Genomic DNA, 26,905 nt, shown 5'->3' with positions numbered 1-26,905 from the left:
TTTATTCGCATTCGAAAAAATTGTTTCCGCGTATTTTTTAGGGTCAAATATTTCAAGTTAATGTATTCAAAAAGCAGGAATTGCTATTTTAAGAACGAAACATTTTCTTATTTAACAACATGGCGGCTTTAACTTTGTTGTTTTGGAGATTAAGATGGAGTAGTTCGAGTAGTCGCATACTGGACTAATAAAGTCGCAGTTCGGCCTTAACAGGTAGTATACTAGTCGCAAGATTGCCTAATTTAGTCATTCTAGAGTCTAGCTTGTGCCGCCCTCTATAATCTAAATAAACGAGGAAGTGTCGGTAATATATGTCGATGTATATTTAAATTTAGTTTTATATGTACCTTTCTTATGTCCCATTTTAATTAAGTTTTTTTTTTATAAAAACAAAAACAGCACTGAACTGTCTGACTGAACAGAACAATGAATTGAAAATTTAAGATTTAAGGTTATGGTTCAATACAGTTGCAAAAAGGTAGTGACTCTACGTCCTACCAACGTAAGAATAAGGAAATCTAAACAACGTTGGAATTAGTAAAACAGACGACGTTTGCATAACGTTGGAATAGGTCCTGAAACTGACGTCGGAAAACTCTATATTATCCAACGTTGTAACTACGTTGTCCAAATCACCTAAAGATCACTTAAGCAAAAAAGGTTACAAGACAACGTTTATTCGACGTCGCAGAAGCTTCTACTTTGCTGTAGTACTAGTCCAACGTCGGCCCAACGTTATAAAAACGTTTAAATTTATTTTAATACCTAAGGTAGGGAGCTAACTATTTTTTGTAACTAATCCAACGTTGTGTTTAGTAAACATGTGGTCGCAAGTCGTGAAAATGCTACTTGGGCGGCCTAGTATGTGTGCATATTAGTATTTTCGATGTTTGAAATCGCCCTATCTCAGGAATGGTGGTTCGTAAGAAAAAAGTATAAGAACCATTATTGTAGAAAATTTAACGGTCTACAACATTTGTTTAAGGTACTTTTGCGATAGTGCTTACTGTTTAGGAGAAAAAAGCAAAAAAAGCATATTTTTGACTTTTGACCTTAAATAATTTTTTTAGCAGACGTTGGAGCGGTGGGGACTTTTCAGATATCATTTATAATAGTGTATTTAAGACCTGTACCAATTTTCAGCTCTATGCGAATTATTTTTATTTAACCCCATTTTTTTGTTTATTTTGACTGGGGTATATAGGGGTGAGCAACTTTTGAGACGCGTATATTTTTTATGCCTTTGAGATATCCAATTACCTATAATATCATGAAAATATAAAAATTTTAAATATTTCAGAAAACTTACATATTATAAGTTATTATTTCTGTATAATATAGAGTATATCCAAGGAAATTGAACATTATTTTATTATAATAATTATCTTATTTTATTTTATTGAATTTGATATTTATGGAACGTATATGAAAAATGAAATATTAAATTTGTGGAACTTATTGACAAGAAAATTTTCTAAAAAACTAAAGATATAAAAATATACTTATATCCATTTTTCTCAGACGTACTGTGAGGTAATACTTGAGTATTTTGACTTAAAGTACTATTTCTTTGGTAGTTGTTATGAGGTTGCTTTTTATTTTGAGTGATTTGGGTACACGACGGGCGTCCTCAGGCTTATTGTACTTTTTGTGCCAGTTCCACGTTAGAAGGAGCTGATCGTCATTGGTTTCGGACTCAGAGGCTTCTATCTGAAATTAGAATAGAAAATATATTATATTGTAAAATTACGATAAATATTGTTTATTAGAAACTGATATAAAACTTCAAAATAAAACACCAATTCTCCACAATACACCAAAATACTTTATTTTTAAACATTGGACTTTCCTAATCATGTTAGCATCATCAGCAGATCATTAAAACTCCGGTTTTAATCACCTGCTTGATCGTGCTAACATAGTTAGCGAAACGCGCGTCCGGTGTTTAAAAGTAAAGTGTTTTGGTGTATTTTGGGGAATTAGTGTTTTATTTTGCTGTTGTAACATCAAATATTCCAACACCCAAATGTAATATTTTAGTAAATATTGTTATAGTTATAATATCTTATAATTGATATTAATAATAACAATATTTATTTGTTGTCTTGAAAAATTGAGTGAATTATTTTTGAACTTATTTATTTAATTCTATGTTAGGTAGTTAAGTATTTTCTGCAAGACTAGGTCCCTGATGGTTACTGTGCTTAGAAAAATCATTATATTTAAACAATGCAAATCAAAACAGAGACTGTGGACTTACCGAGACTCTTCTGCTATCAATATTCATGAATATTTTTTCTGAAGATTCCGATGTTTCCGATGACTCAGATGATTGGTTACTGGTTGTGCTATCTAATAGAGGTTTCATGGTAATACTGGACTTGGCACCATCGCTGTCAGAATCTTCATCCTACCAACATGAGACAGTATGTAAAAGTAATTTATTTTTAAGTTTTTCAAATGTTTCTAGTAAAGACAGTAATTTTTTCATCCTGTACAAATTGACACCCTGTTTAGTTACAAATAAAGCTAAATTATGTACCTATGTGTCACAATAAAATGTTTTAATTGAGAACCAACCTCATATTTTATTGTCCTCCATTTCTTCTCTACAAGATTCGATGCTGAATTGGAATGTTTCCTGTTTATATCTTTACTTGGTGAATTGCCTTGTGAATTTTTTTCGCTCTCCTCGGAGTATGCTCTTGTGATTAGGATTCTTGGTGATCTGAAAATGAAGTCTTATTAGAAAACATCACATTTTTGATGGTGGATTGATTAATGGTTAACTAAAGCATTAAAAATTGACCTTGAATTATTAAGATTATAATTAAGAACCGTATTTGAAAAAATAATATAGATTCTCTAGACAGAAATCATTAGGAATGTAACAAAATCTGGTAAAACAGACTACTATAACCTTATGTTAACCCAAAGATATTAAAGTGAGAGTAGGCCTATACAGGGTCCGGCAATAGTGCCGTTAGGCATCTGAGCTCCAGTGTAAAAGGAAAAGTGTTTTGGTGTATTGTGGTGATTTAGTGTTTTATTTTGTTGAGAATTTAGTTTAAGTGCAAACCCAAAGTATGTACGAAGATGTATTCCAGGAAAATATTTTGACCTCTATAGGGCTGAAAAAAGTGTTAGTGGATCAGGATGATTTTTTTAATGGAGCACCCTGTATATTACTGCATTTTTGGCTTACTTTCAGACCACTTTACACAATCCTGAGATATGAGTAAATATATTTTGTTAATTTCAGAGATATTAATAAATAAATAAAAATATATTTTTCAACCTTCCTTTAAAAAATTATTACATATACAAGAACTATCCTAAAAACAAAACTATATTAGGTATTTTACTTTAGATGGTCTATACTTAACTTTGCTATAAATATTGTTCAAAATTCTACGCCAAACTTTCTAAAATATAAAATAATTTTTCTTTTAGAACCAGGGGCGGCTCGTAGCACTGGAAGATGGTGAGGCACATTAGAAGAGAATTTTTATTAGTATGTATATAGGGTGGCCATTAGTACGAGGAAGTTCTATATAAAAAAGTACATATCCTAAAAAATATTTTCTTTAAAATTGCAATCGCATTACCATTTTTCTGTACAGAATTGGGTTCAGATTCAGCATACATCACACTATTGATTTATTTGAAGCACTATATACCTATGCGGGATTTCCATGATAATTCATATTTGAAAAATTTCATCTTTTAAAAAGTGGTAAAAACCTGGAGTGAATTTAACTTATTGATATATTATTGCTTAAGTACGTATAATATAGGTACATACCTCGCTATCGGATAAAAGAAGAAATCCGAGAAAAATTCACATTCACAGGGATTTTTTTATGGCGCGGCCAACATTGCAATATTATAATACTATATCTCAGTTTTTTTTTAAATGCAATACACACTGTATATTATTTTTAGTATTTTAGATACCTACAGACTTAAAAAGCGCCACATTTTTCTATTTAAAATATTTCTAAATTTTTAGCAGTTGCGGAAATAGCCTTATGTAATATAATTCGCAGTATTATACCGTATGATTGAAAAAAATATCCCATATAAAATGACAGCGATCTTCATTTCATAGCCAACGCTAACGCCGTTTTTTCTCGATCATACGGTACCTATTACATAGGGCTATTGCAACATGAAAAAAAATTTTTCTCTTATATTTTACTCTGTATGGTAATTTTTTTTCTACCCATCCTATAAAAATAAAACAAAACGAAATCTGTAACAGGTCGCTTTACTTTTTGACTATACACAATTTATCTAGAAATGATTCGAAAAACTTTACCTGGGGAAGTCCTCTGATGATGCATGGTCCCTCTACATCATCATATCAATCAACAATAAGTCACTGCCCACTTTTTAGGTATTTACTTTATATGTACAATAATCAGTAAAAAGAGTAATTAAACATGCAATTCACATTAAAAAACGTAGACAAAACAGTGTAATAACCTGCAGAATTAATTAACTCTGATTCAAACTAAGCCAAATTCCCAAATAATGCAATTCTGCATTTTCAGCCTGTCGCACATAGGTCATTTTCGCCAATTTAGGCGGTAATAAATAATGCCTTTAAAATTTAAATTATTTTTTAAAACAAAAATAAATTTGTTTGGTAAGAAAATAAATAAATGCGTGGATAATGATATTTTCTTTCATTTTATGCTTGTACAGGGTGTCTTACGAAATATATTATTTTTTTTTCATTTTATTATATCGAACTCAAACAAAAACTGTAGTTCGTTACTTTTTTGTAAGTGAATTTATTAGTATCTAGAAGGTTTACTAAATTTAATTTTTAATTTTAAAGTTAATTGAAAGTAAAAATTAGCTTGAACAATGAAAAAAACAACCTAAAACATTTAACAAATATAAATAAAATGATAATAACACTATTTTACTAGAGAAATTTATGTAATAATATTTTTATTTAATCACTATCGATATCCTCGTCACTACTAAGGGTACAAACATAGTGAAGCATCTAGATGCGATGCTCGCCGCGATGCATCCTACGCGCACGTTCTAAGCACTGCAAACGAGTAAGTGCGCGTAGGATGCATCGCGGCGAACATCGCATCGAGATGCCTCACTATGTAGGTACCCTTTTAGAGACATAATATCGATGATATCATCATCCTGACTAATATTTTCATCAAACTCTGATGCCTGTAAAGTACGCTCTCGAAGTAAATTAAGAACTTCTTTGATAAATGGTTCCTTATTTGACCGTGTTCCCACACATTTAGACAAAGAGTAATAATAATAATAATTACATTTTTTAATAATTTTCACTATTTCATTATAATGTTCGTCGCCAACATGTTGCCCTAAATTTAGCGTGTTCAGAACAAATGGCAAAACAGATGCATTTTTGTTCTTCAAAGAATTGCCTTCACACCAAGCAGAAAACAAGAGAGATTTTTCTATTGACATGGTACCTAAAACAATATATATATTTACTCTTGGCACATCTTGGCAGTTAAATTTAGGATAGATTAATCGATAAAATGATTGTGAATACGAAAAAAATGTTCTTGAAATAAATCTGTATAAATCCTGAATTATAAACATTTTTAAATACAAAGTTATGAAAAAAAACTATTTTTTTCTTATTATTAAAACATTGTATCTTTTCGCCAAGTCACAAGCTTTTTAAACGGATATTATTTTTTTTAATAATAAATCTTACCTTATGGTACACAATAACACAACACTACTTTTTAAACTCACCTTCTATTCGTAACAACAAAATTCGAAACTTTATGAACTAATGACAGTAATTTTACTATGCGAAATAATTCAAACAAACTTTGACATTGTCATTCTGGCCATGGCCACCAGGGGGGTGACAGTGAAATAGGAAAATTGGAAACAGTCATTAGTGTCATTCCTGTCATTCTCCTCACGACAAGTATGGCCGCCTAGACAAGGACAGCATTGTTTTTGTCTAACTATTGTCTAACTTCACAGTTTATAATTGACAGATTTCAGTTTCAGAGACAACTTCAGATTTGTTCTAGAACAAATTGAAAATATTCGACGCCATTTTAATTCATTCCGTTTAGTTTCGTTTTGGAAGTTCAATTTAATATTTCGGCTGAAATTTATAAATATAATGGTAATAAAGTATATATAATATATATTACATGAAGAATCCTTGAGAAAATGACGTTTCTGCAGTAGTTTTATGTATATGAAAAATAGGTATTAAATAAACACTGTTTTTACATTTTTTAGATGCAAGAAAATGGTGTTATAATATCTTTGATCGGCGATTTTTCTGAAAATGGAAGCAATTTACAGCAAGGTAAGATCATTTTTAACTATAGCCAACATTAGTTATCTCCAGTATGTGCGATTTATCGTCAATAATGCAATAAATCGGACTGATAATCTGATTATGTTATCCGACTATTAATTCTCTTTTTGCTTCTTTTTGATTAATAAGCCAGGCCTCTTTGGGAATAATGGACGCTTTTTTAAACAGTATATTTATATTTTATACCTATTGCTATTTTTACATTGTTAATTTTAGTATATAAAAAATTGTTTTTCTGTTTTCAGGTTTTTGTATAAGGCTCCCGTTTTCATGTTCCTGTGTCCGTTTTCTGCCCTTGAAGTCTGCGAATACGTGTGTTTATTTACAAATTACTGTAAGTCATTCTTATACCTTAACTAATTTACGTTAAAAGTACATATAATTAACTAATTGGTATTGAAACAATACAATCCTCTATATTTTTATATTTATTTAGTCACGTTGTTCCATATTTCAAATAAATATATGTGAATAAATAATTTTTTGGTTTTATTTATGAAAAGAAAAAATACAAAATACATTTGAACTGAAAGAGGACCCGCCATTGAATAACCGGAAACGGAAATGAGAATTAAGCCATCATGTCCTTATCATGTCAACCTGTCAATTGGAAAATTAGTTCTCCAGACGACAACGAAGGCTTTCGGTGGCGTATCGTGTTTCCACGATTTAACACAGAGTTGACACTTCTTTCTAGTTAATTATTTTATGATGGCCACTTCTGTTAATATTAAAATATAATATCGCAGATATAATATCTATGGGGCCCTACCTCCAAGATGAAATATAAAAAAATATTTTTTTCGACATTCAATTTTTTTATTTATTAATTCCTAAAATACATAAAATGACCTATGTGTGTCGCCTAAAATCTCTCGGGCTGATCGGGAACTGATCGGGAAGTGATACATATTTTTAACAAACGGCTTTTAAAGTTCAAATTTACATTTGAGGCCCGCCTCAATACGGTCTTTTTCCGCGCTACTACTCCATACATTTTATCTCTCTTCAACTAAAGGTTTTGCCTATGCTTTTTCTTTTCATTCTACAGAGTTAAGATTCCAGTGAACGCTGTCTCTCCATCAGTGCGATATACCACAATACGCTAGACAAGGAAAGGCGAGAGGCAAACCTCTGCACATATACCTCTTAAAGAACAAATGAGATGGATATACATCGTCGAGTTTGTCGCATATGGGATAGGAACATAGGAAGCGCGTTTAAAGGAATTATTGTAGAATGACGGTTAAAAAATACAATTATTATTAATGCAAATAGGGAAAAAAATATAAAATTGTGATTAAAGATCTATCGATTAATAAGTGTAATTTTCAAATGTATTGGTGAGGCACTGCCTCATCTGCCTCATAGGACAAGCCGCCCCTGTTTAGAACATCTCGTATATTATTTTTGGTTATATGGAGAGTTAAAAAATGAACATTTTTTGCATTTAAAGTATTTCAAAATTTTTAATGGTTTCGCAGATACAGGCGGTATTATTTCATATGACTCTTTCAACGGTAAAATACGAGAGAAAAATCATTGGGTAGCTTTGATAAAAGTTTACTGAGAAAAATGCCATAAATATAAATGCCTTTATTGTCAAAAATTTTTTCAATTTGTAGACAAAGGTAAACAAAACAAACAAAGTAAACAACAAAGTACACAAACGAACAAACAAAAGATAATATAAAACATTATAGAAATAATATTGTCAGTCTTATTGTTTAATATAAACATTTATAAATGTTTACAATGTCAAAGAACAAAAAAATAAAAATAATATTCAAAAATATTTAGTTAGTTTTTATTAGTAAATATAAATATCAATGACCTCTAAATAAATTTATTTCAATGTCATTAGTAAATATAGCAATAGCAAACATTAGACCAGTGTTTACAAGATCAAATTCGATTTTCAAAATATAATTCATTTACGGTGTAGAAAGCCTTGTCTAGTAAATAAGAGTTCAATGCTTTGCGAAATGAAGAAAATGATGTTAAGGATTTGATTTCAAATGGCAGGTGATTGTGCATTTTTTTCGAGTTGTATAATATTGAATTTTTAACTAACTCTGAGCGTGGGGTAGGTAGATAAAAATCTTGCTCCGCGTTCCTGAGTGGATAAGTGTGAGATGGCCTTTCTTGAGAAGCTGATACATGCTTACGTATTAGGCAAACGGATTCAAATATAAATAAGGAAGAGTCAATATTTTTAATTTTTTAAAAAAGTCCTGGCAATGAGTTCTGCTGTTTAGTCCCAGTGAATATCAAACAGCTCTCTTCTGAAGCTTGAAAATGCTGGTTAAATTGAGTCGCACAACACGTACCCCAGAATGGAAGGGCATACCTGAGGTGCGACTCAAAAAGTGCATAATAAACAGTTCTAGCCACTGACAAGTTAAGCTCCTTAGAAACAGATCTTAATGCAAAACAGGCAGAGCTTAATTTTTTCGACAAAGCGTCGATATGCATGTCCCATTTCAGAGAATTGTCTACAACAAGCCCTAAGAATTTTACAGATTTTACGACGTCAATGAAGTGAAATATATGAAATATAAAACCGCGAATATCTGCGAAATCGAAAAAATTTTGAAATACTCTAAATACAAAAAATGTTTATTTTTTAATTCTCCATTTACTAAAAAATAATATACAGGGTGTTCCATTTAAAAAAAAACGAAGAAAATTTATTTTATATTTTAGAAAGTTTGGCGTAGAATTTTGAACATCCTGTATGATTTAAGATTACGATATTTATAGAAAAGTAAGTAGAGACCATCTAACGTAAATACATAATATAGTTTTGATTTCAGGACAGTATTCTGTATTTTTAATATTTTTTTTAAAAAAGGCTGAAAAATATATCGTCAGGTAACAAACAATTTGTGGGTCCCCCAACAAATATTATTGTTATCTCTTTATCATATTAACGCATGAATATACTTGCTACATGTGTACTTTTTTTGTACCGTTTCTTTTCTCTTATTTAAAATTAGGAATAATGGAGTTAGCAGTTTATCACATTTCACCGACGATATATTTTTTATTTATTTATTAATATCTCTGAAACTATCTAAATATATCTCATAATAAACCTCATATCTTAGGATTATGTAAAGTGATCTGAAAAGAAGCCAAGAATGCAATAATATACAGTGTGTTCCATTTAAAAATCATCCCGATCCACTCACACTTTTTGTGAGCCACTCTGTAGAAGTTAAAATATTTTTCTGAAATACATTCTATTATTTGGGTTAGCACTTAAACAAAATTTTCCCAAAAGTTTTTTTTTCTAGGACCTACAGATGCCAGACGCACTATTGCCGGACCCTGTCTTGAGAGTTCTGAAGTCAATCAGTGTAAGTCAATCACCAATTGCATTGAGATAATGGGGCTTAAAAACTGGATTTAAAAATGAAAGTCAATTTGTATGACTTTCTTGTCTGCATCTTTCATAATATTAAAGAAAGACAATTTGATTTTGATTTTAATTCCCGATATTTAAACATCATTTTCTGAATATACCTGGTGACTGACTTACACTGATTGACTTCTGGACTCTACAATCATATCTAAAAAAGCTCAATTAATTTAAAGATTTATAAGAAGAGTTTAAAGAATACCGATATTCACATTCTATTTTAATAAATACTGAGCGTACATAAAATTAGTTTACCTTGTTTGTCAATACAAAAACATTCATTACATCTATATATTCCTTCTAACCTTTTAGGGCTAGTTTCCGTTGGATCTTTGGGCTTTTTAGTCACTTTCTCCTGGTCGAATTTGAAGAACGTTTTCAGAAACACTCCCGGACTGTACGGCTTACTGGGAGAATCGGCTTTCCCTTCCTTTTCGAAAGCTATCCGAATATCTTCCTCTAGCACTGTAACAGATGTTGCTCCTTCTTCTGGAACTCGTAGAGTGTTGCAGCTTATCGTCTGCTTGATTGGCTTGGGCGGGGTTTCTTCTTTTGGCGAAAGATTGAGGTTGGTAGCTGAAAAAAATAGAAAGATGCATTAAGTTGTGGAAGGTTATGCTCTATTTGATATTATAAGATGATAACGAAGTATTTAAGAGCCTTGTGTCTATTTCAGAGAGTATTTTGTTAGAAGGATTGTAAGCGATTTTAATGCAAAATTGAAAGTTAATTATGCTTTGTTTTTCGGTTCTTGGCTGTTACGTTACAGAGATTGTCAGTCTCTCTCGTATTTATCACATGAAACGGAAAAAAATGTTATGGTGTCCAGAACTGTAATGTTAAAAATCAAAAGTCTTGCTTTTGATTACAGGGTGAGTTTTAAATAAGTTCAGATATTTATTATTTAGAGGTTATATATTTCGACCCCAGAATCCCGATTATGAGTTTTTTTTCGCGAAAAAAATTGATAATTTAGAATTTTTTGAAACATTTTTTGAAAATAATTTCTTGATAATATGGCAACATAGATAATAGATTAAATTTTCAAGAAAGAAAACCCAGAAAAGATCCAGTGGTTCGCAAAGTTTAAGCAAAAAATCTTTTTTTTTGGAATTTTTCAAAATAACATAATTCGGTTATTATGGACTTATTATGGTGAAGAGAAAATATGTTCATTTAATCGAGATCTACAAGCCCTGAAAATATTTGCACTTATTTAAGACTCACCCTGTATATATGTATATGTTACGGTTAAGGTCCGATGTCCGGTTAATGTCGACATTACCCCGGTTAATCTCGAGAATAACATACAACAAAACAACCAAAAACATAACCTAACCTGTTAATGTTGACATTAACCGGACATCAGACTTTAACCGTAACATATACAGGGTGGTCCGAACTGTATTCCGGAAACTTCGGCAGCATATTCTGCGGATAGAAATAAGTAAAACAGTTCGTATAAATGTATGTCCTAAAATGCTTATTTTCGGAGATACAGGGTGTAGAAATTTCATTTTTATTTCGATTTTTTCCAAATAATTTCTGAAGTAACGTCAATATTTGGATGAAAATTGGTGTCGTTTGGGTTTTTGACATAAGATATTTGATTTTCATGTCAATATGACTCTTACTTGTAGAGGGCGCCACCTACATGTGTTTTAACTGTTTTGAAGACTAATAACTTTTCGTCCGTACCTGTATAAAACTATGGAGTGAAAAAATATACATTTCCATGATTTTTTACGTAAAAAATGTCTCTTGGTAAAAATCGCTACGAGCAACCGTTCTCAAGATATTTAGAATGAAAATAGTCAATACATGTCATTATTGACAAAAAATAAACACGTTGAGTAGATAGTTACTTGACTGAAATAATAGATTTGAGAAATTTTTATTTTTTTAAATCAATCATAAACTTTGCTGCGAAAAAATGATGATAAAATAGTTTCTGTTGAACTTTTGGCACAAAAACATTTAAATCAAATGATTTCAGTCCAATAACTATTTAGTCGACATATGTTTAATTAATGTCAATTATGATAGGTATTGATAATTTCGATTCCAAATATCTCGAGAACCATTACTCGTAGCGATTTTTACCAAGAGACATTTTTTACGTAAAAGACTTCGTAAATGTATATTTTTTTACTCAGTAGTTTTATACATGTACGGACGAAAAGTTATTACTTTTCAAACCAGTTAAAACATATGTAGGTAGCGCCCTCTACAAGTAGGAGTCATATTGACATCAAAATCAAATTTCTCATATAAAAAAGATCCAGGTACCAATTTTCATCCAAATATTGACGTTACTTCATAAATTGTTTGCAAAAAATCGAAAAAAAATGAAACTTTTACACCCTGTATCTCCGAAACTTAGCATTTTATGACATACATTTATACGAACTTTTTCTTTTTTACTTATTTTTATCTTCAGAATATGCTGCCGAACTTTCCGGAATACAATTCGGACCACCCTGTATATTGCATGACCAAAATGTTTAAAAAAGATCAAGTAGATTTCGACTTTGACAGTTAAAAATATTCTAATGTATTTTTCTATGAGAATTGTTTTTCTGTCGTGCTTGATCATTACTCTTTGATATCAGAATTTATAATATTTCCTGCATAATTTTTTGAGATATGAGAGACATTTAAATTTAGATATTTTTCAAAAGTCCAAGAAAAAGTAAACTAAAAGTATTAAAAATTATGTAAATGTACTAGTTACATACTCTACCTGAGACACTAATATCAAGTGAAAAAAAATACAATATAAGTAGTGAATTCAATCAAATATTAAGCGTGTTAAAGTAATATGATACTATTTTTATTGTTTAAATATTAAACAATATTAAACTTTAGGTCAATGATGTGTCATGTTTGTTTTTTACTTAAGGAAATAAAGGTTATAACAAATTAATACAAAGAGTGCGTATTTTTTCTAGTTAGAATTTTTTAATACTTTTAGGGGTGTATCTTTATTAACTTTTTTTTAGCTAACCATTCTAAACTCATTATAATCAACTCTACCTACTATTTACATTAGTTTCAATAAAATTGTACATAAAAAAGTGTTTTAAAAATATTCTTACATTTTTATTACTGCATTATTAATTTTTTTTGTAGGATGCTCCACATAGTTATTTATTTTTAGAATACTTACAAGATACCGTATATTAATGTACTGCATTTCTGTTTGATTTTCAGTGTTTAATGAAAACGTTTGAATTTGTATTCATAATAATTTTTTTAACGACTCTGAAATTCAGCACTGGATTGGCAGCGCATCAAGAACATTCTGGAAATTAAAACACAGGGTTTTCTACAATCTTGATTTGAGCACAAAAACCAAACTTGCAGTGTAGCTAGCAATAATAATACAATAATAATAGCCTGCCAAAATCTCTTCTGTACGGTGAGCTTGTAGACGGTAAGAGGAAACCGGGTGGACAACTCAAAAGGTACAAAGATATTTGCCAAGAAAACTTAAAGGGGATAGACAAGCAGAATCACTGTGGAGAAACAGCGCACAATAGAATGCAATGGAGAAAAATGTAAACTCAGTTAACAGCGATAACCCAAAAGTAGAGACAACAAAGCAATGAGATTTTTGAATGTCCGGAGTGCGGAAGAGAGAGAACATACAACGTATATACAACAACCTATCGGGCTTTTCAGTAATAGAAAAGATCATTAAAGATAACGCCTTGCGTAACCATCTTCTGATACGTATCAAATACTCGCCATCGAGTAATGGCAGTAGTAGTAATAATTTTTTTTTTTGATTGAACATGTTTTGGACAAATTTTTATAGAATCTTAATCATTTCTTTAAATCCAAGATTAAAATAACTTAATAAATCTAATTTATTCTAGAATGCTCCCATATTGGCGGTGTGCGTTGTTTAATTATTACTGGGTATCTAATAAACCAATAAAGAGACATAATATACTAGATAGACTATTAATCTAATATAATTATATTTTTACCAATTGGATTACGATTTATACAATTTTCGGTAGCTTTTAAATATTATCTGTTTTAACCAAGTAAAATATTATTAATTATACAAAATTAATTAATGCATAATAGGTTTCAAATGCTTGTAATAAGTAATTATTTTTCGATAGCTTTGAGTATCAACAAACACGGCATAATTATCCATCATTGCCTGTTATAATTTGTTGTTTTATGTATTAATAGGATTGGTTTTAATAAAGCATACTCTAAATATATATATATAGGTTCTATGTATAATTATAGATTTTAAAATAAATATGAGTAAATAACCAATGCAATAAATGTTAAATATAGGAATATTATCAATCATGTCCAAATATGTTTTTAATATATTTACTTGTAAAATCGTTTGTTTTTGCATTCCCTTGTATGGCATTTGATTAAATTAAATGAAATATATTATACAACTTTATTTAACCAACTTACTGTTATTTTTATATAGTACCATGCGATCGAAAAAGACGGCGAGAGCGATGGCTTGGAAATGAAGATCGCTGCCATTTTGTGTGTAAAAATACGTGGGGAAAGTTATGGATTAAAGGCTGATTCATGGTACACCGGGCCGTACCCGAGCCGGGCACGTTCCGTAAAGTAGACACCGAGCCACGTCCGGGCCTTCAATATATGCTACACCGGGTTGACAACGGGGATCATGTCCGTGCCGATTATATTCTAGAAAACAGTGTTGCCGCAGTGGTACATTTGTACCAAATTTGATACTTTTAATTCTATTTGGTACAGTAGTACTACATTTTCAAATCCAGGATGATTTGGTACAATAATTATTTCCCACGCGCACCGAAATTGAATAGATATTTAATAATTATTGTCGTTGATATTGCATTAAACGCGCTTACCGATACCATTCGGAGAAAATCCGCATTAATTAACGACGTATTATAAACGTTGTAATGTCTATAGCGTTGCCTATATTAAATAACCCGAAGAAAAAACTTGAAAATTTACTGTTTCTAACATGCTTCTATATTTGCGTTTTTTTTAAATAAAATTTAAGTTTTCCAAGTATTGTGTGTAGTATTAGAATTACTTAGAATTCTTCAACCTATACATACTTATAATTGGGTTTTCTGAATTTCTATTTCATGTTTTTCGTCTCGATTTGTGTCTTTCTCCAGGAAGTTTTTTTATGTAGAAATTTATGAAGAAATTCACAGCGACCAAACCGGTTAAAGTCATATGCAGATGTATTTTGTTGTGCTTTAAAAAATTGTACCAAAGTGGTACATTTTTAGTTTATAATGTGGTACGCGCTAAAAGTTGGGTGCGGCAACACTGCTAGAAAACAGCCGCTATAGGCCCGTAGATGAACGAAGTATTTAGCCCGGGCGACTCATTTATGTTTGCCGCAACGGGGCCGGACCGTAGCGGATCCGAGGAAAAATGTACACCGACATTTCTCGGACGGGGCACGGACGCGTTCCGGCGCAGCTCGGCCCGTGCTCGGCTTAGCATGAATGCATAAGTATAAATAACATTTGACAATGTTTGGCCGTGCCTTCACCGTCGCACGGCCCCGGCCCGTCACGGTCAAACATTGTCAAATGTTATTTATACCTATGCATACATGCTAAGCCGAGCACGGGCCGAGCTTCGCCGGAACCTGTCCGTGCCCCGTCCGAAAATGTCGGACTACATTCCTCGGATCCGCTACGGTCCGGCCCCGTCGATGTAAACATAAAATGAGTCGCCCGGGCTAAATACTTCGTTCGTCTACGGGCCTATAGCGACTGTTTAGTGTTGCCGCACCCAACTTTTAGCGCGTACCACATTTAAACTAAAAATGTACCACTTTGGTACAATTTTTTAAAGCACAACAAAATACATCTGCAAATGACTTTAACCGGTTTGGTCGCTGTGAATTTCTTCATAAATTCCTACATAAAAAAACTTCCTGGAGAAAGACACAAATCGAGACGAAAAACATGAAATAGAAATTCAGAAAATCCAATTATAAGTATGTATAGGTTGAAGAAATCTAAGTAATTCTAATACTACACACAATACTTGGAAAACTTAAATTTTATTAAAAAAAAACGCAAATATAGAAGCATGTTAGAAAAAGTAAATTTTCAAGTTTTTTCTTCGGGTTATTTAATATAGGCAACGCTATGGACATTACAACGTTTATAATACGTCGTTAATTAATGCGGATTATCTCCGAATGGTATCGGTAAGCGCGTTTAATGCAATATCAACGACAATAATTATTAAATAATTATTGTACCAAATTATCCTGGATTTGAAAATGTAGTACCACTGTACCAAATAGAATTAAAAGTATCAAATTTGGTACAAATGTACCACTGCGGCAACACTGTTTTCTAGAATATAATCGGCACGGACATGATCCCTGTTGTCCACTCGGTGTAGCATATATTAGCCCGGACGTGGCCCGGTGTCTACTGCACGGAACGTGCCCGGCTCGGGCACGGTAATTCATGAATCAGCCTTTATCATTTCTAAGCCAATTTGCCAACTCTTTTTAGATCACACATTATTCTCCTCTAATTTCTTTTGATATTTAGTTTTTTTGCATATAAATATAGGATATTTTGGTATTTTTGTAAGAAAAGTTTTTAGTATTTGTATACAATGGAAAATTATCAGAATAATAACCTAGATTCTCTTCCATCGATATTTGTTTTCCAATTTATTTCAGAAAGATATTATTAGCTATGAAAAGAAGTAATATTTTCTCGAAATGAATTATAAATCTATTCTAAATATCTTCGTGTATACATAATAGACTATCGATTGAAGGTATAAATATTTTATCATATTTATTTTTCTCCTTAGAATTGTTTTAATACTAATAAAATTGGGATACTTTAAGTGCAATATTTTTTTGCTTGAATTAGTTATTTCATTAATTTTTATAAATGATTAGTCAATGTTATATATATGATAAATTTCCAGCTTGGGAATATAAGTCTTACGGAATTCAAAAATCTATAAAAATTTTCCATCCGCAACTTTTCAGCCAGTTTGACTTCCTTCCACTTGGGATGTACCAGACTATTACTTCCCTTAATAAAATGATTCATTTTAATAAATGTCAGATACAGGGTCGTTTTTCAAATTCAATTCAAATTCAAATTCAAAGTCAAATTTCTTTATTAGACCCCATTAAGTTTTACAGAATAATATTAGTATTAATAAATGTGTGTCTAAAGGGATCGCACCGCAGATTAAAAAGCAAATACAATGGCACAAAGTGCCAGAGTGGATGCGACCCCAAATACAAAATAGAAAGAAATAAATTATAGAAATAAACACAAAATTAAAATTATATAAAAAAAGTGAAAATATAATTTTATCAGGGATGAGCGGAGATAAGCAGAGAGGCATAATGAAACAGTGTAAAAACCGGAACAGCAACCAATGACGGGCATATCAGAAGAACAAGATCTCACAAATCAGTCGAAGAAATTATAATATTTACGAATTTAGTAAATGATTTTTAATTTGTTTTTTTATAATCTGTAAAGGATTGAAATTTAAAGTTATTAGAAATATTATTCCACAAATGTGGCGCTATGAAACTGAAAGATTTTTGGAAGTTAGCTGTTCGGTGTTGAGGAATTTTAAAATAATGCACTTGTCTAGTCGAATGATCATGGTCAACGTAGTGAAACAATGAGAACAAATAGAAGGCTGCTCTGTAGTAAATTCGATAAATGAATGTCATTAAATGAAATTGTGTCTGTTAGTCATGGATAAAATAGATAAATTTTTAAGATGTGGCGTTATATGATCTCTAAAAGGAATGTTAAAAAGAAAACCGTAGACACGAGTTTTGAAGTATTTGGATTTTCTAGAGAATCTAGCGTTTATGGATGTACCATAAACAACATCGCCATAATCAAATAAAGATAAAATAAGTGTGTCAACATAATTGATACTTAGTCTTTGATGGTATATATTTCTTAAGAGACGAAAAATTCTTCAACCGTCTTAAGAGACGAAAAAATTCTTCAACCGTATATAAGCAGCCTTTAATTTAGTATTTATATGTGCCTGAAAAACTTCGCATCAAAATAGACTCCAAGATTTTTTAGTCTCTGTAACAATGGGTATCGCAACATTATCTATATGGATATTCATGTTACCAGCCGTATTTGTAATTTTGTTTATATCACTACCAAATACTATAACACAAGATTTACCGGCATTTAATTTCAAATTATGATCCAGAGCATATTTATTAATTTTATTAAGATCGTCGTTAAAATTTAACTGAAATTGTGCCAAATTATTAGTATCTATTCTGCAATAAATTTGAGAATCATCTGCATATTGCTGCAATTTAGAAAACTGTAATTCCTTATTCATATCAGCTACGTATAGTTATATTTACTCTACAAATATCCCATAGCTCTATGAAATATATTGAATATAGGGATTATAATCATATTAACCAGGAAAATTTTATAAAAGATGCAATTATTTTACCTTGGGAAAATGTTTTTTATATAGCGGATATTAATATTAAAATAAAAACTCTATATAATTACATTTTTTATCTCCTCAATAAACATGCACCGTTGCAAAGGAAAAAAATTGCAGATAAACCATATTTACCCTGGATAACGGATAACATTAAATTATTAATCAAACTCCGTTGCAAAGGAAGAAAATCGCAGATAAACCATATTTTACCCTGAATGTACTGGATAACATTAAATTATTAATCAAACTTAGAGACAAAGCACATCAAAAATATTTAAAACAACGATCTGAAGCCAAATTACAACATTATCGTCAACTCAGGAATTTTACAAAACATGCTATAGTTAGAGAAAAAATTAGTTATTTTAAGAGTTTATCGGAAAAGACTGGTAAAGACTTCTGGAAAGATGCTAAACGACTTAAGTTAACATTTAAATCAAGTCCGGAAGTTCCTGAAAACTTAGCGGATGTAGATAAGCTTAATATTTTTTTTTCGAACTGTCAGAATTGCATTAATAGTGCATCAAATAAAAAAATTGATTTTTATAGACAAAATAGATATTTGAATTTGAATTTGAATTTGAATTTGAATTTGAATTTGAATTTAATTTGAATTTGAATTTGAATATGAATTTGAATTTGAATTTGAATTTGAATTTGAATTTGAATTTGAATTTGAATTTGAATTTGAATTTGAATTTGAATTTGAATTTGAATTTGAATTTGGTGAATTTGAATTTGAATTTGAATTTGAATTTGAATTTGAATTTGAATTTGAATTTTTAATTTTGAATTTGAATTTGAATTTGAATTTGAATTTGAATTTAATTTGAATTTAATTTGAATTTAATTTGAATTTGAATTTGAATTTGAATTTAATTTAATTTAATTTAATTTAAATTTGAATTTGAATTTGAATTTGAATTTGAATTTAATTTGAATTTGAATTTGAATTTGAATTTGAATTTGAATTTGAATTTGAATTTGAATTTGAATTTGAATATAACGAAAATAAAAGTGGCTCCTAGAATAGATCTCTGAGGAACCCCAGAAATCATAGGAATATAACTAGATTTTTGTTTTAAACTTCCCCGTTTCATGACAACACAATGTGATCTATCTTTTAAAAGGTTTTTTATCAATTCTAAAGAGCCGTCTGAAAATCCAAAATACTGTAATTTTGCTAGAAGCAATGAATGGTCTAGAGTATCAAATGCTTTACTAAAGTCTAGTTTTTATGTATGGAAACGGTAGATTATTAGGGAAAATATAGGAGGTGCCGCAAAAAGTTAGACAAAAGTTGTAGGATTTTTAAATATCTATCAGCGAGTATTGAATTTAAGTATACAGGGTCGTAAGGCCCTGTATTAAGTCGTGACACATCAAAGTTTAAATTTTTAAATAGAACCAATCTACCATATTTCAATTCTTCCTTCAATTCTAAGCAAAAATCGAAATACACAATGTACCTCTAAGCAACCGTTTCCGAGTTATTGACTTTTGAAAATATCACTTAAACAATTCGATTTAATTGGTTTCGATGTGTTTTGGTTTGATTTAATGATGTATTCTGCCGAAACTGTGATACTGTTGTAATGGGGTTTTAAATTTGTATTGGCTACTAGTAAATTTAAGTATACAGGGTCGGTCATAAATTTGTGACATATTAAACTTTATTTTTTATGAAACCTCCTGTATATTATTGCATATTTCAATTCTTCCTTCAATTTTAAACAATAATCGTAATACACAATGTACATAAATTGAAGAATTGAAATATTAAACGAAAATTTTGTTATTTCCAGACTTGCCCGATAAGTCCTGTTTTTTTTAAGTCAAATTTTCAAAAGTTAATAACTCGGAAACGGTTGGTATGAGGTACCTTGTAGCTCCGTCACGTTGGAACCCGGTTTCAAGTAAAGTTTTCGATTTTTGGCTTATATTAACTACAAACGATGCAATTGATTGTAGTAAATTCAATTTTTTTGTAGTACTAATAATTAGCCAGAAAAAGTAAGCAGTTGTGCGCAATGCAATAAAGAGAAAGAATATTGTTTTAACAAAGGTCTAAAAACCTTCAAAATCGTTTGTAATTTTATGTAGTAGCAAAAAAAATCAATAAAAGATTCTTGGAATTAGTGAATTATAGTAAAATTTGAAAATTAACATAGTTTGACATAATGTCTTTAGTTGTACCCAAACTACAAACGATTTTGAAGGTTTTTAGACCTTTGTTAAAACAATATTTTTTTTCTTTGTCACATTGCGCACAATTGTTTACTTTTTCTGGCTAATTATTAGTACTACAAAAAAATTGAATTTACTACAATCAATTGCATCGTTTGTAGTTTGGGTGCAACTAAAGACATTATGTCAAACTATGTTAATTTTCATATTTTACTATAATTCACTAATTCCAAGGATCTTTTATTGAATTTTTTTGCTACTACATAAAACTACAAACGATTTTGAAGGTTTTTAGACCTTTGGTAAAACAATATTTTTTCTCTTTATTACATTGCGCACAATTGTTTACTTTTTCTGGCTAATTATTAGTACTACAAAAAAATTGAATTTACTACAATCAATTGCATCGTTTGTAGTTTGGGTACAACTAAAAACATTATGTCAAACTATGTTAATTTTCATATTTTACTATAATTCACTAATTCCAAGGATCTTTTATTGAATTTTTTTGCTACTACATAAAACTACAAACGATTTTGAAGGTTTTTAGACCTTTGGTAAAACAATATTTTTTCTAAAAAATTGAATTTACTACAATTAATTGCATCGTTTGTAGTTAATAATAAGCCCAAAATCGAAAACTTTACTTGACAGCGGGTTCCAACGTGACGGAGCTGTACCTTATGTGTATTTCGATTTTTGCTTAGAATTGAAGGAAGAACCGAAATATGCAAAAATATACAGGGGGTTCCATTTAAAAAAATAAAACTTTGATGTGCCACGACTTTATGACCGACCCTGTATACTTAAATTTATTACCCGCTAATAGATATTTTTAAGCCCTATAACTTTAATATTTAACTTTTTGCGCTACCTCCTATATTTTACCTAATAATCGACCGTTTCCATACATAAAAGCGACCCTGTATTTATGTCTATGGAAATAAGTGGATTTTTTCTATTTTTATTTAGTTAGTGAAACCATCCGAAAATTTTAGCCGGACTCACAAATTGTCATTTATCCGAAAAATTGATTTTAACGAACAAACTTCACCCACTGGAAAAACAAGCACAAAAATCACTGCTTCCTGTACTTTTTAATTCATTATGGACTATATTTCCAATCAAAGGAAACCTTTTTCTCCTCTGTCTAAAACCCACTTACCTGATGACGGTCTCCACATCAAATCTGAGGTGATTCTCTTGATCCTGCTCCTGTTGCCATTCTTCAGTGATCTGTTGACGTCTATCAAGGTCTCAGACATCCTCCTAGACACAGTGGCGTTCTTGGCGAACAGACCGAACGGGGTAAGGCTGGGTCTACGTGAACCGCACGTGCTAGGGGTTCGTGCCTGTATCTCGTGGTTCACTTCGTTCTTCGTCTGCTTTTTTCTCCAGTAGTTCATGAAAGCTTTTCTTAGGCTCTTGTTCTTTAGGCCGTAAAGATAACCTGAAATGAAATAGAAGTATTGTTACGAAAATAACTTAAAGTGAGGAATGCTTTCCCTCGTTGAACCACTGTATTCAACCTCTTTACGCGATAGCTTGTTCATTCTAGAATTTCAAAACAGACAAGCATACTAAGGGCTGGCAAAGGTTAGTCTTGGGTCGAGATTTCCGTATGTATGAAGAGTACAATACGTTTATAATGTACTGACCAAAGAGGGAACAGTGAACACGTTGCCAAACGTATGAAATAAACGAATTATCGAACTTTTTTTATGTAAACATATTGTAAATGATCCGATCTTTAAAATAAAAAAAATCTCAATATCTAAAGTGGTTCATAAGTTATGGCGTGTTATGTGTAAAAAAGTTGAGTTTTTAAATTATCGCGATTACTGACGTTTTCTCGTTATAAAAAAAATGGACACCCTAACGATACCCTTATAATTCTAGATTTTATCTAGTTACCTTTTAGAAAAAAGGTCTTAAAAATAAGCGGTTTGCTATCGTGATTTTACTTTTGATAGAGAAAGGCGTACCGGCAACAACGCAACAACACACCGTCGCATTTCTCTCACTGATTTACTTCCACACATGTAAATACCGACCAAAAAGTAACAGTTGCCAGCACGGTAGAACGCTATAGGTAAGTTAAAATTAAAACATACGCGAAGCTCAAAACCCTTTCAAACATTAATTTTTATAATTTAAAATGCGATAAAATTGGGGTAGACAGTACTAGTCAGGTAACATTTACCTCAGTAGATTGAAACTAAGAAACAACGGCGAATGCAGATTCTGTTATTACATTACTGAGTGCGCCGAGACGACAACCATTCGTGTCATAAACTTTGGTCCGCCTGATATATCGGAGATGAACTAACCTCTGTAAAACTTTCTAAGATACTGGTTTTTGTCAAAGCTCCGAGACTGTCAAAGCCCCGAGACACAATAGACTATAAGGTCGCGGTGATCTCCCCTCCCATCCAAGATACAATCTACAATCACACTAGATAACGGTTAGTGATATATCTGACAGAAACGTTGTAAAATTTCAAAATCAAGGACAATGACATCCCAAGAAGATATTTTTCTATAACGAATAAAAATCTCCATGAGAATTTTGATATTAAATCAGCCAGAGAATTTTAATAAAATAATAATATATAAGAATCTATATCCTCCTCCTCCTTTCTATTCAACTCTATAAGAGTATAGGTGACATTATGATATCGCAATCTATATCCTCCTCCTCCTTTCTATTACTCTATAAGAGTATGGTGACATTATGATATCGCATTTATGATGTCTCTCCATGTTGTTCTGTCTTGCTGCAGCAGTACTGGCCTCGTGCAGACTATGACCTATTATTGTCTTCATTTGGTCCACCCAACGGTTTGGAGATCTCCCTCTAGGACGTTTCCCGTTCACTTTTCCCTCCACAATTAGTTTTTCTACGCCATTGGTGTTCCTGAATATGTGGCCAAAGTGTCTTAAGTATGACTGATTTATTGATATCAACAGTCTAGATTCGATATTCAGTTGTTTTAGTATAGAAATATTTGTTCGGTGAGCTGTGTACAGTATTCGCAGCATCCGTCTATAACACCACATTTCAAAAGCATCGATTTTACGTTTCATTGCCAACTTCAATGTCCAGGTCTCTGAGGCATAAGTGGCAATGGGGAAAATTAGGGCTATAAGAATTTTAAATTAAATCAAGAATCAGAATATACAGGGTGGTCCGAACTGTATTCCGGACATTTCAGCAGCATATTCTGCAGATAAAAATAAGTAAAAAAGTTCTTATAAATGTATGTCCTAAAATGCTTAGCTTCGGAGATACAGGGTGTAGAATTTTCATTTTTATTTCAATTTTTTCCAAATAATTTCTGAAGTAATATCAATATTTGGATGAAATATAGTGTCTGGGAGTTTTTTCATATGAGAAATTCGATTTTGATGTCAATATAATACGCTAGAGGGCGCCACCTACATATTTTTAACTGGTTTGAAGAGTAATAACTTTTCGTCCGTACCTGTATAAAACTACTAAGTAAAAAAATATACATTTACGACATTTTTAACGTAAAAAGATCTCTTGGTAAAAATCGCTACCGAGTAATAGTTCTCGAGATATTTAAAATCGAAATTATCAATACCTGTCTTCATTGACATAAATTATATAAACATGTTGACTAAATAGTTAATAGACGGAAATCATAAATTTGAAATGTTTTTTGTGCCAAACCATCATTAATCATCATTTTTATGGAAGAAAATTTTATGACTAACTTAAAAAAATAAAAATTTTCCAAATTTATCTTTTTAGTCAAATAACTATCCGAGTAACTATCTACTTAACATGTTTATTTTTTGTCAATAATGACATGTATTGACTATTCCCATTCTAAATATCTCGAGAAGGGTTGCTCGTAACGATTTTTATCAAGAGACATTTTTTACGTAAAAAAATGCGAAAATGTATATTTTTTCACTCAGCAGTTCTATACAGGTACGGACAAAAAGTTATTACTCTTCAAAACAGTTAAAACACATGTAGGTGGCGCCCTCTACAAAGAGGAGTCATAATGACATCAAAATCAAATTTCTCATGTCAAAAAACTAACGACCAGTTAAGACATCAATTTTCATCCAAATACTGACGATACTTCAGAAATTATTTGAAAAAAATCGAAATAAAAATGAAACTTCTACACGCTGTATCTCGAAACTAAGCATTTTAAGAACATACATTTATAAAAGTTATTTATAAGAAGTTTTTACTTCTTTTTATCTGCAGAATATGCTCAAAGTTTCGGAATACAATTCGAACCACCCTGGTGCCAGGGTGTTCCATTAAGGGAGGTCACCGGTCATATCTCGGGGAAACTACTGGGTATAGGAAGTCAGGAAAAAAATTCTTAAGACTAAAATGACCATGAGAAAATCCTGGAAATTATTTTAAGTTCCGCATTTTACCGCAAGAGGCGCAATTGGTAGGGTGAATAATACAATTCAAGTTTTCTCGAAAATTCTCATATTGAGCTATAACTTTAATAACATCGTTAGAAAGCCTGAAAAATTCCGCATAAATTCTCTCTGAGGCTCATTGGCGTACCGACCTTAATAAGGGTGGGGGAAGCTCTTGAACGTCTCAGTATTTAAAACTCTGTATCTTCTAAACGACTTATCCGATTTCAGCAAACTTAGGCTTGTTTGAAAGAGAAATGTACGTTTTCAAATACCCAATCCACTGCTACCAAATAGTTACAAATTAAATTGCTAGAGGGCGCAATTTCCAATAATAACAGTTTTTTTTTGATTTTGTCACGAAAATTTAAATCATACGGTATAATTTTGATGTCATATTCGGAAAGTAGATTAAATTTGCAACAAAAAACGTTTAGACCGCAATTCGATATCTTCATTCGTTTCAGAATTATTGCCGGAAGAATACTTTATAACGCTTTAATTAAAAAATTTCAGAATTATTGCCGGAAGAATACTTTATAACGCTTTAATTAAAAAAAAAAATGCTTGTTTCATAGTTTCGTGGTAGGTAAAAGCATTTCATGAAATTTTTGTCTAATTTTATGGTTGTTGAGGTTTCTCACTCTGTTTAGTGGCACAGGACCACTTTATAATTAAAACACCCATTAAAATCTTCTAATAAAGCCTGATTCTTATGCTGTCTTAAAAGTATTATTTGATCTAGATAGCTGTGGAAAACAATTTGTAGGTTTCCATGAGATTAATAAAGTGGAATAGGTAGCTGTCAACTGCTTTAGTTTTGACGTTGAGGAAAATTCGTCATTGATTCATTTAAAATTTCTTGTAATCTATTTTTTCAAAGTGTGTTCTACATCCCTTAAAAATGTCTTACACTAATGCCGAGGCCTACGACATGCTTGCCGTGCTTTCAGTGTTTCGAAAATGCTTGTATCGCAGCACGTGAATATGCTGCCAGATATCCCGAACGAAGGCACTATGGCAGAAGAGCTTTTCGACAACTAGCGATACGTTTAAGGCAGACAGGAAGTGTACGACCCATTTCAGTTCCTGTTAGAAGACGTCCGATAAGGAATGAAGACAATATCATAAATGTTCTTGCATACGTGGAAGCGAATCCGAATGTAAGCACAATGGAAATTTCCTTAGACCTAGGAATAAGTCGCACTACGGTATTCCGTATTTTTAAAAGACTTTAAACTACATCCTTACCATGTGGTGTTACACCAGGCTCTATCAGAAGATGATTATGACCCAGGCGGCTCAACTATTGTCACTGGTTAAGCGAGATGTGCAATGAAAATCATCAATTCACTCTTCTTGGTTTATGGCTCAACTATTGTCACTGGTTAAGCGAGATGTGCAATGAAAATCATCAATTCCTCTTCTTAGGGTTTTATGGACTGATGAAGCCAGTTTTAGTAGCTGTGGCAGGGTCAATTTGCACAATATGCATTATTGGTCACAAACTAATCCGCATTGGATGCGCGAAGTGGATCACCAAAATAGGTGGAGTGTAAACGTGTGGTGAGGTGTTTTAGAGCATAGAATTATCGGACCATTTATTTTTGATCATCTAAATGGTGAATCATATTTAAACTTTTTAAGAAATGACTTACCTATCCTTTTGGAAGATGTTCCCATTGACTTAAGATTATCCATGTGGTATCAACATGACGGCTGCCCTGCGCACTTTTCACAAAGGGTCCGTGACTTTTTAAATGTTAAGTACCCGAATCGCTGGATAGGTATGGGTAGTTTGTTTCAGTGGCCACCAAGGTCCCCATGGATTTAACTGTGTTAGATTTTTACTTGTGGGGCCGAATAAAAGACATTGTTTATAAAATACGACCAACCACACGGGACGACATGATTGGACGAATTACAAACGCTGTAAATTCGATTTCACGAGCTGAAATTGAAACAGCTGTTTACAAATCTAGGACAAATATTAATAGTTGTATGTTGCAAAATGGTGGTCA

The 26,905-nt window shown here is 31.5% G+C and overlaps 1 protein-coding gene across 1 annotated transcript; it reads right to left on the bottom strand.

Annotated features, from left to right (window-relative positions):
• Positions 1 to 1,518: 1,518 nt before the first annotated feature.
• LOC115888066 lies at positions 1,519 to 26,585 on the bottom strand. The gene is made up of 6 exons (XM_030907638.1): positions 26,543 to 26,585; positions 21,631 to 21,915; positions 10,088 to 10,358; positions 2,581 to 2,728; positions 2,261 to 2,410; positions 1,519 to 1,710 (listed from the first exon to the last, which is right to left on the bottom strand). The coding sequence occupies exons 1-6, from the start codon at positions 26,583 to 26,585 to the stop codon at positions 1,555 to 1,557; spliced, it is 1,053 nt and encodes a 350-aa protein (XP_030763498.1). The 3' UTR covers positions 1,519 to 1,554.
• Between the last annotated feature and the right edge of the window lie 320 nt (positions 26,586 to 26,905).

The sequence above is a fragment of the Sitophilus oryzae genome, unplaced genomic scaffold, assembly GCF_002938485.1.
Source record: "Sitophilus oryzae breed Bouriz unplaced genomic scaffold, Soryzae_2.0 scaffold_1167_pilon_pilon, whole genome shotgun sequence".
Lineage (NCBI taxonomy): Eukaryota > Metazoa > Arthropoda > Insecta > Coleoptera > Curculionidae > Sitophilus > Sitophilus oryzae.
Note: the sequence above shows the minus strand (reverse complement) of the source record. Positions and strands in the feature narration are given on the sequence as shown.

Coding starts and splice junctions, on each gene's coding strand:
- LOC115888066 (XM_030907638.1), bottom strand. CDS start 26,585: ATGGATAATCTTAAGTCAATGGGAACATCTTCCAAAAGGATAG. Junction 2,729..10,087: donor ACGGAAACTAGCCCTAAAAG/GTTAGAAGGAAT, acceptor CTTCATTTTCAG/ATCACCAAGAATCCTAATCA. Junction 2,411..2,580: donor GGAGGACAATAAAATATGAG/GTTGGTTCTCAA, acceptor TCATGTTGGTAG/GATGAAGATTCTGACAGCGA.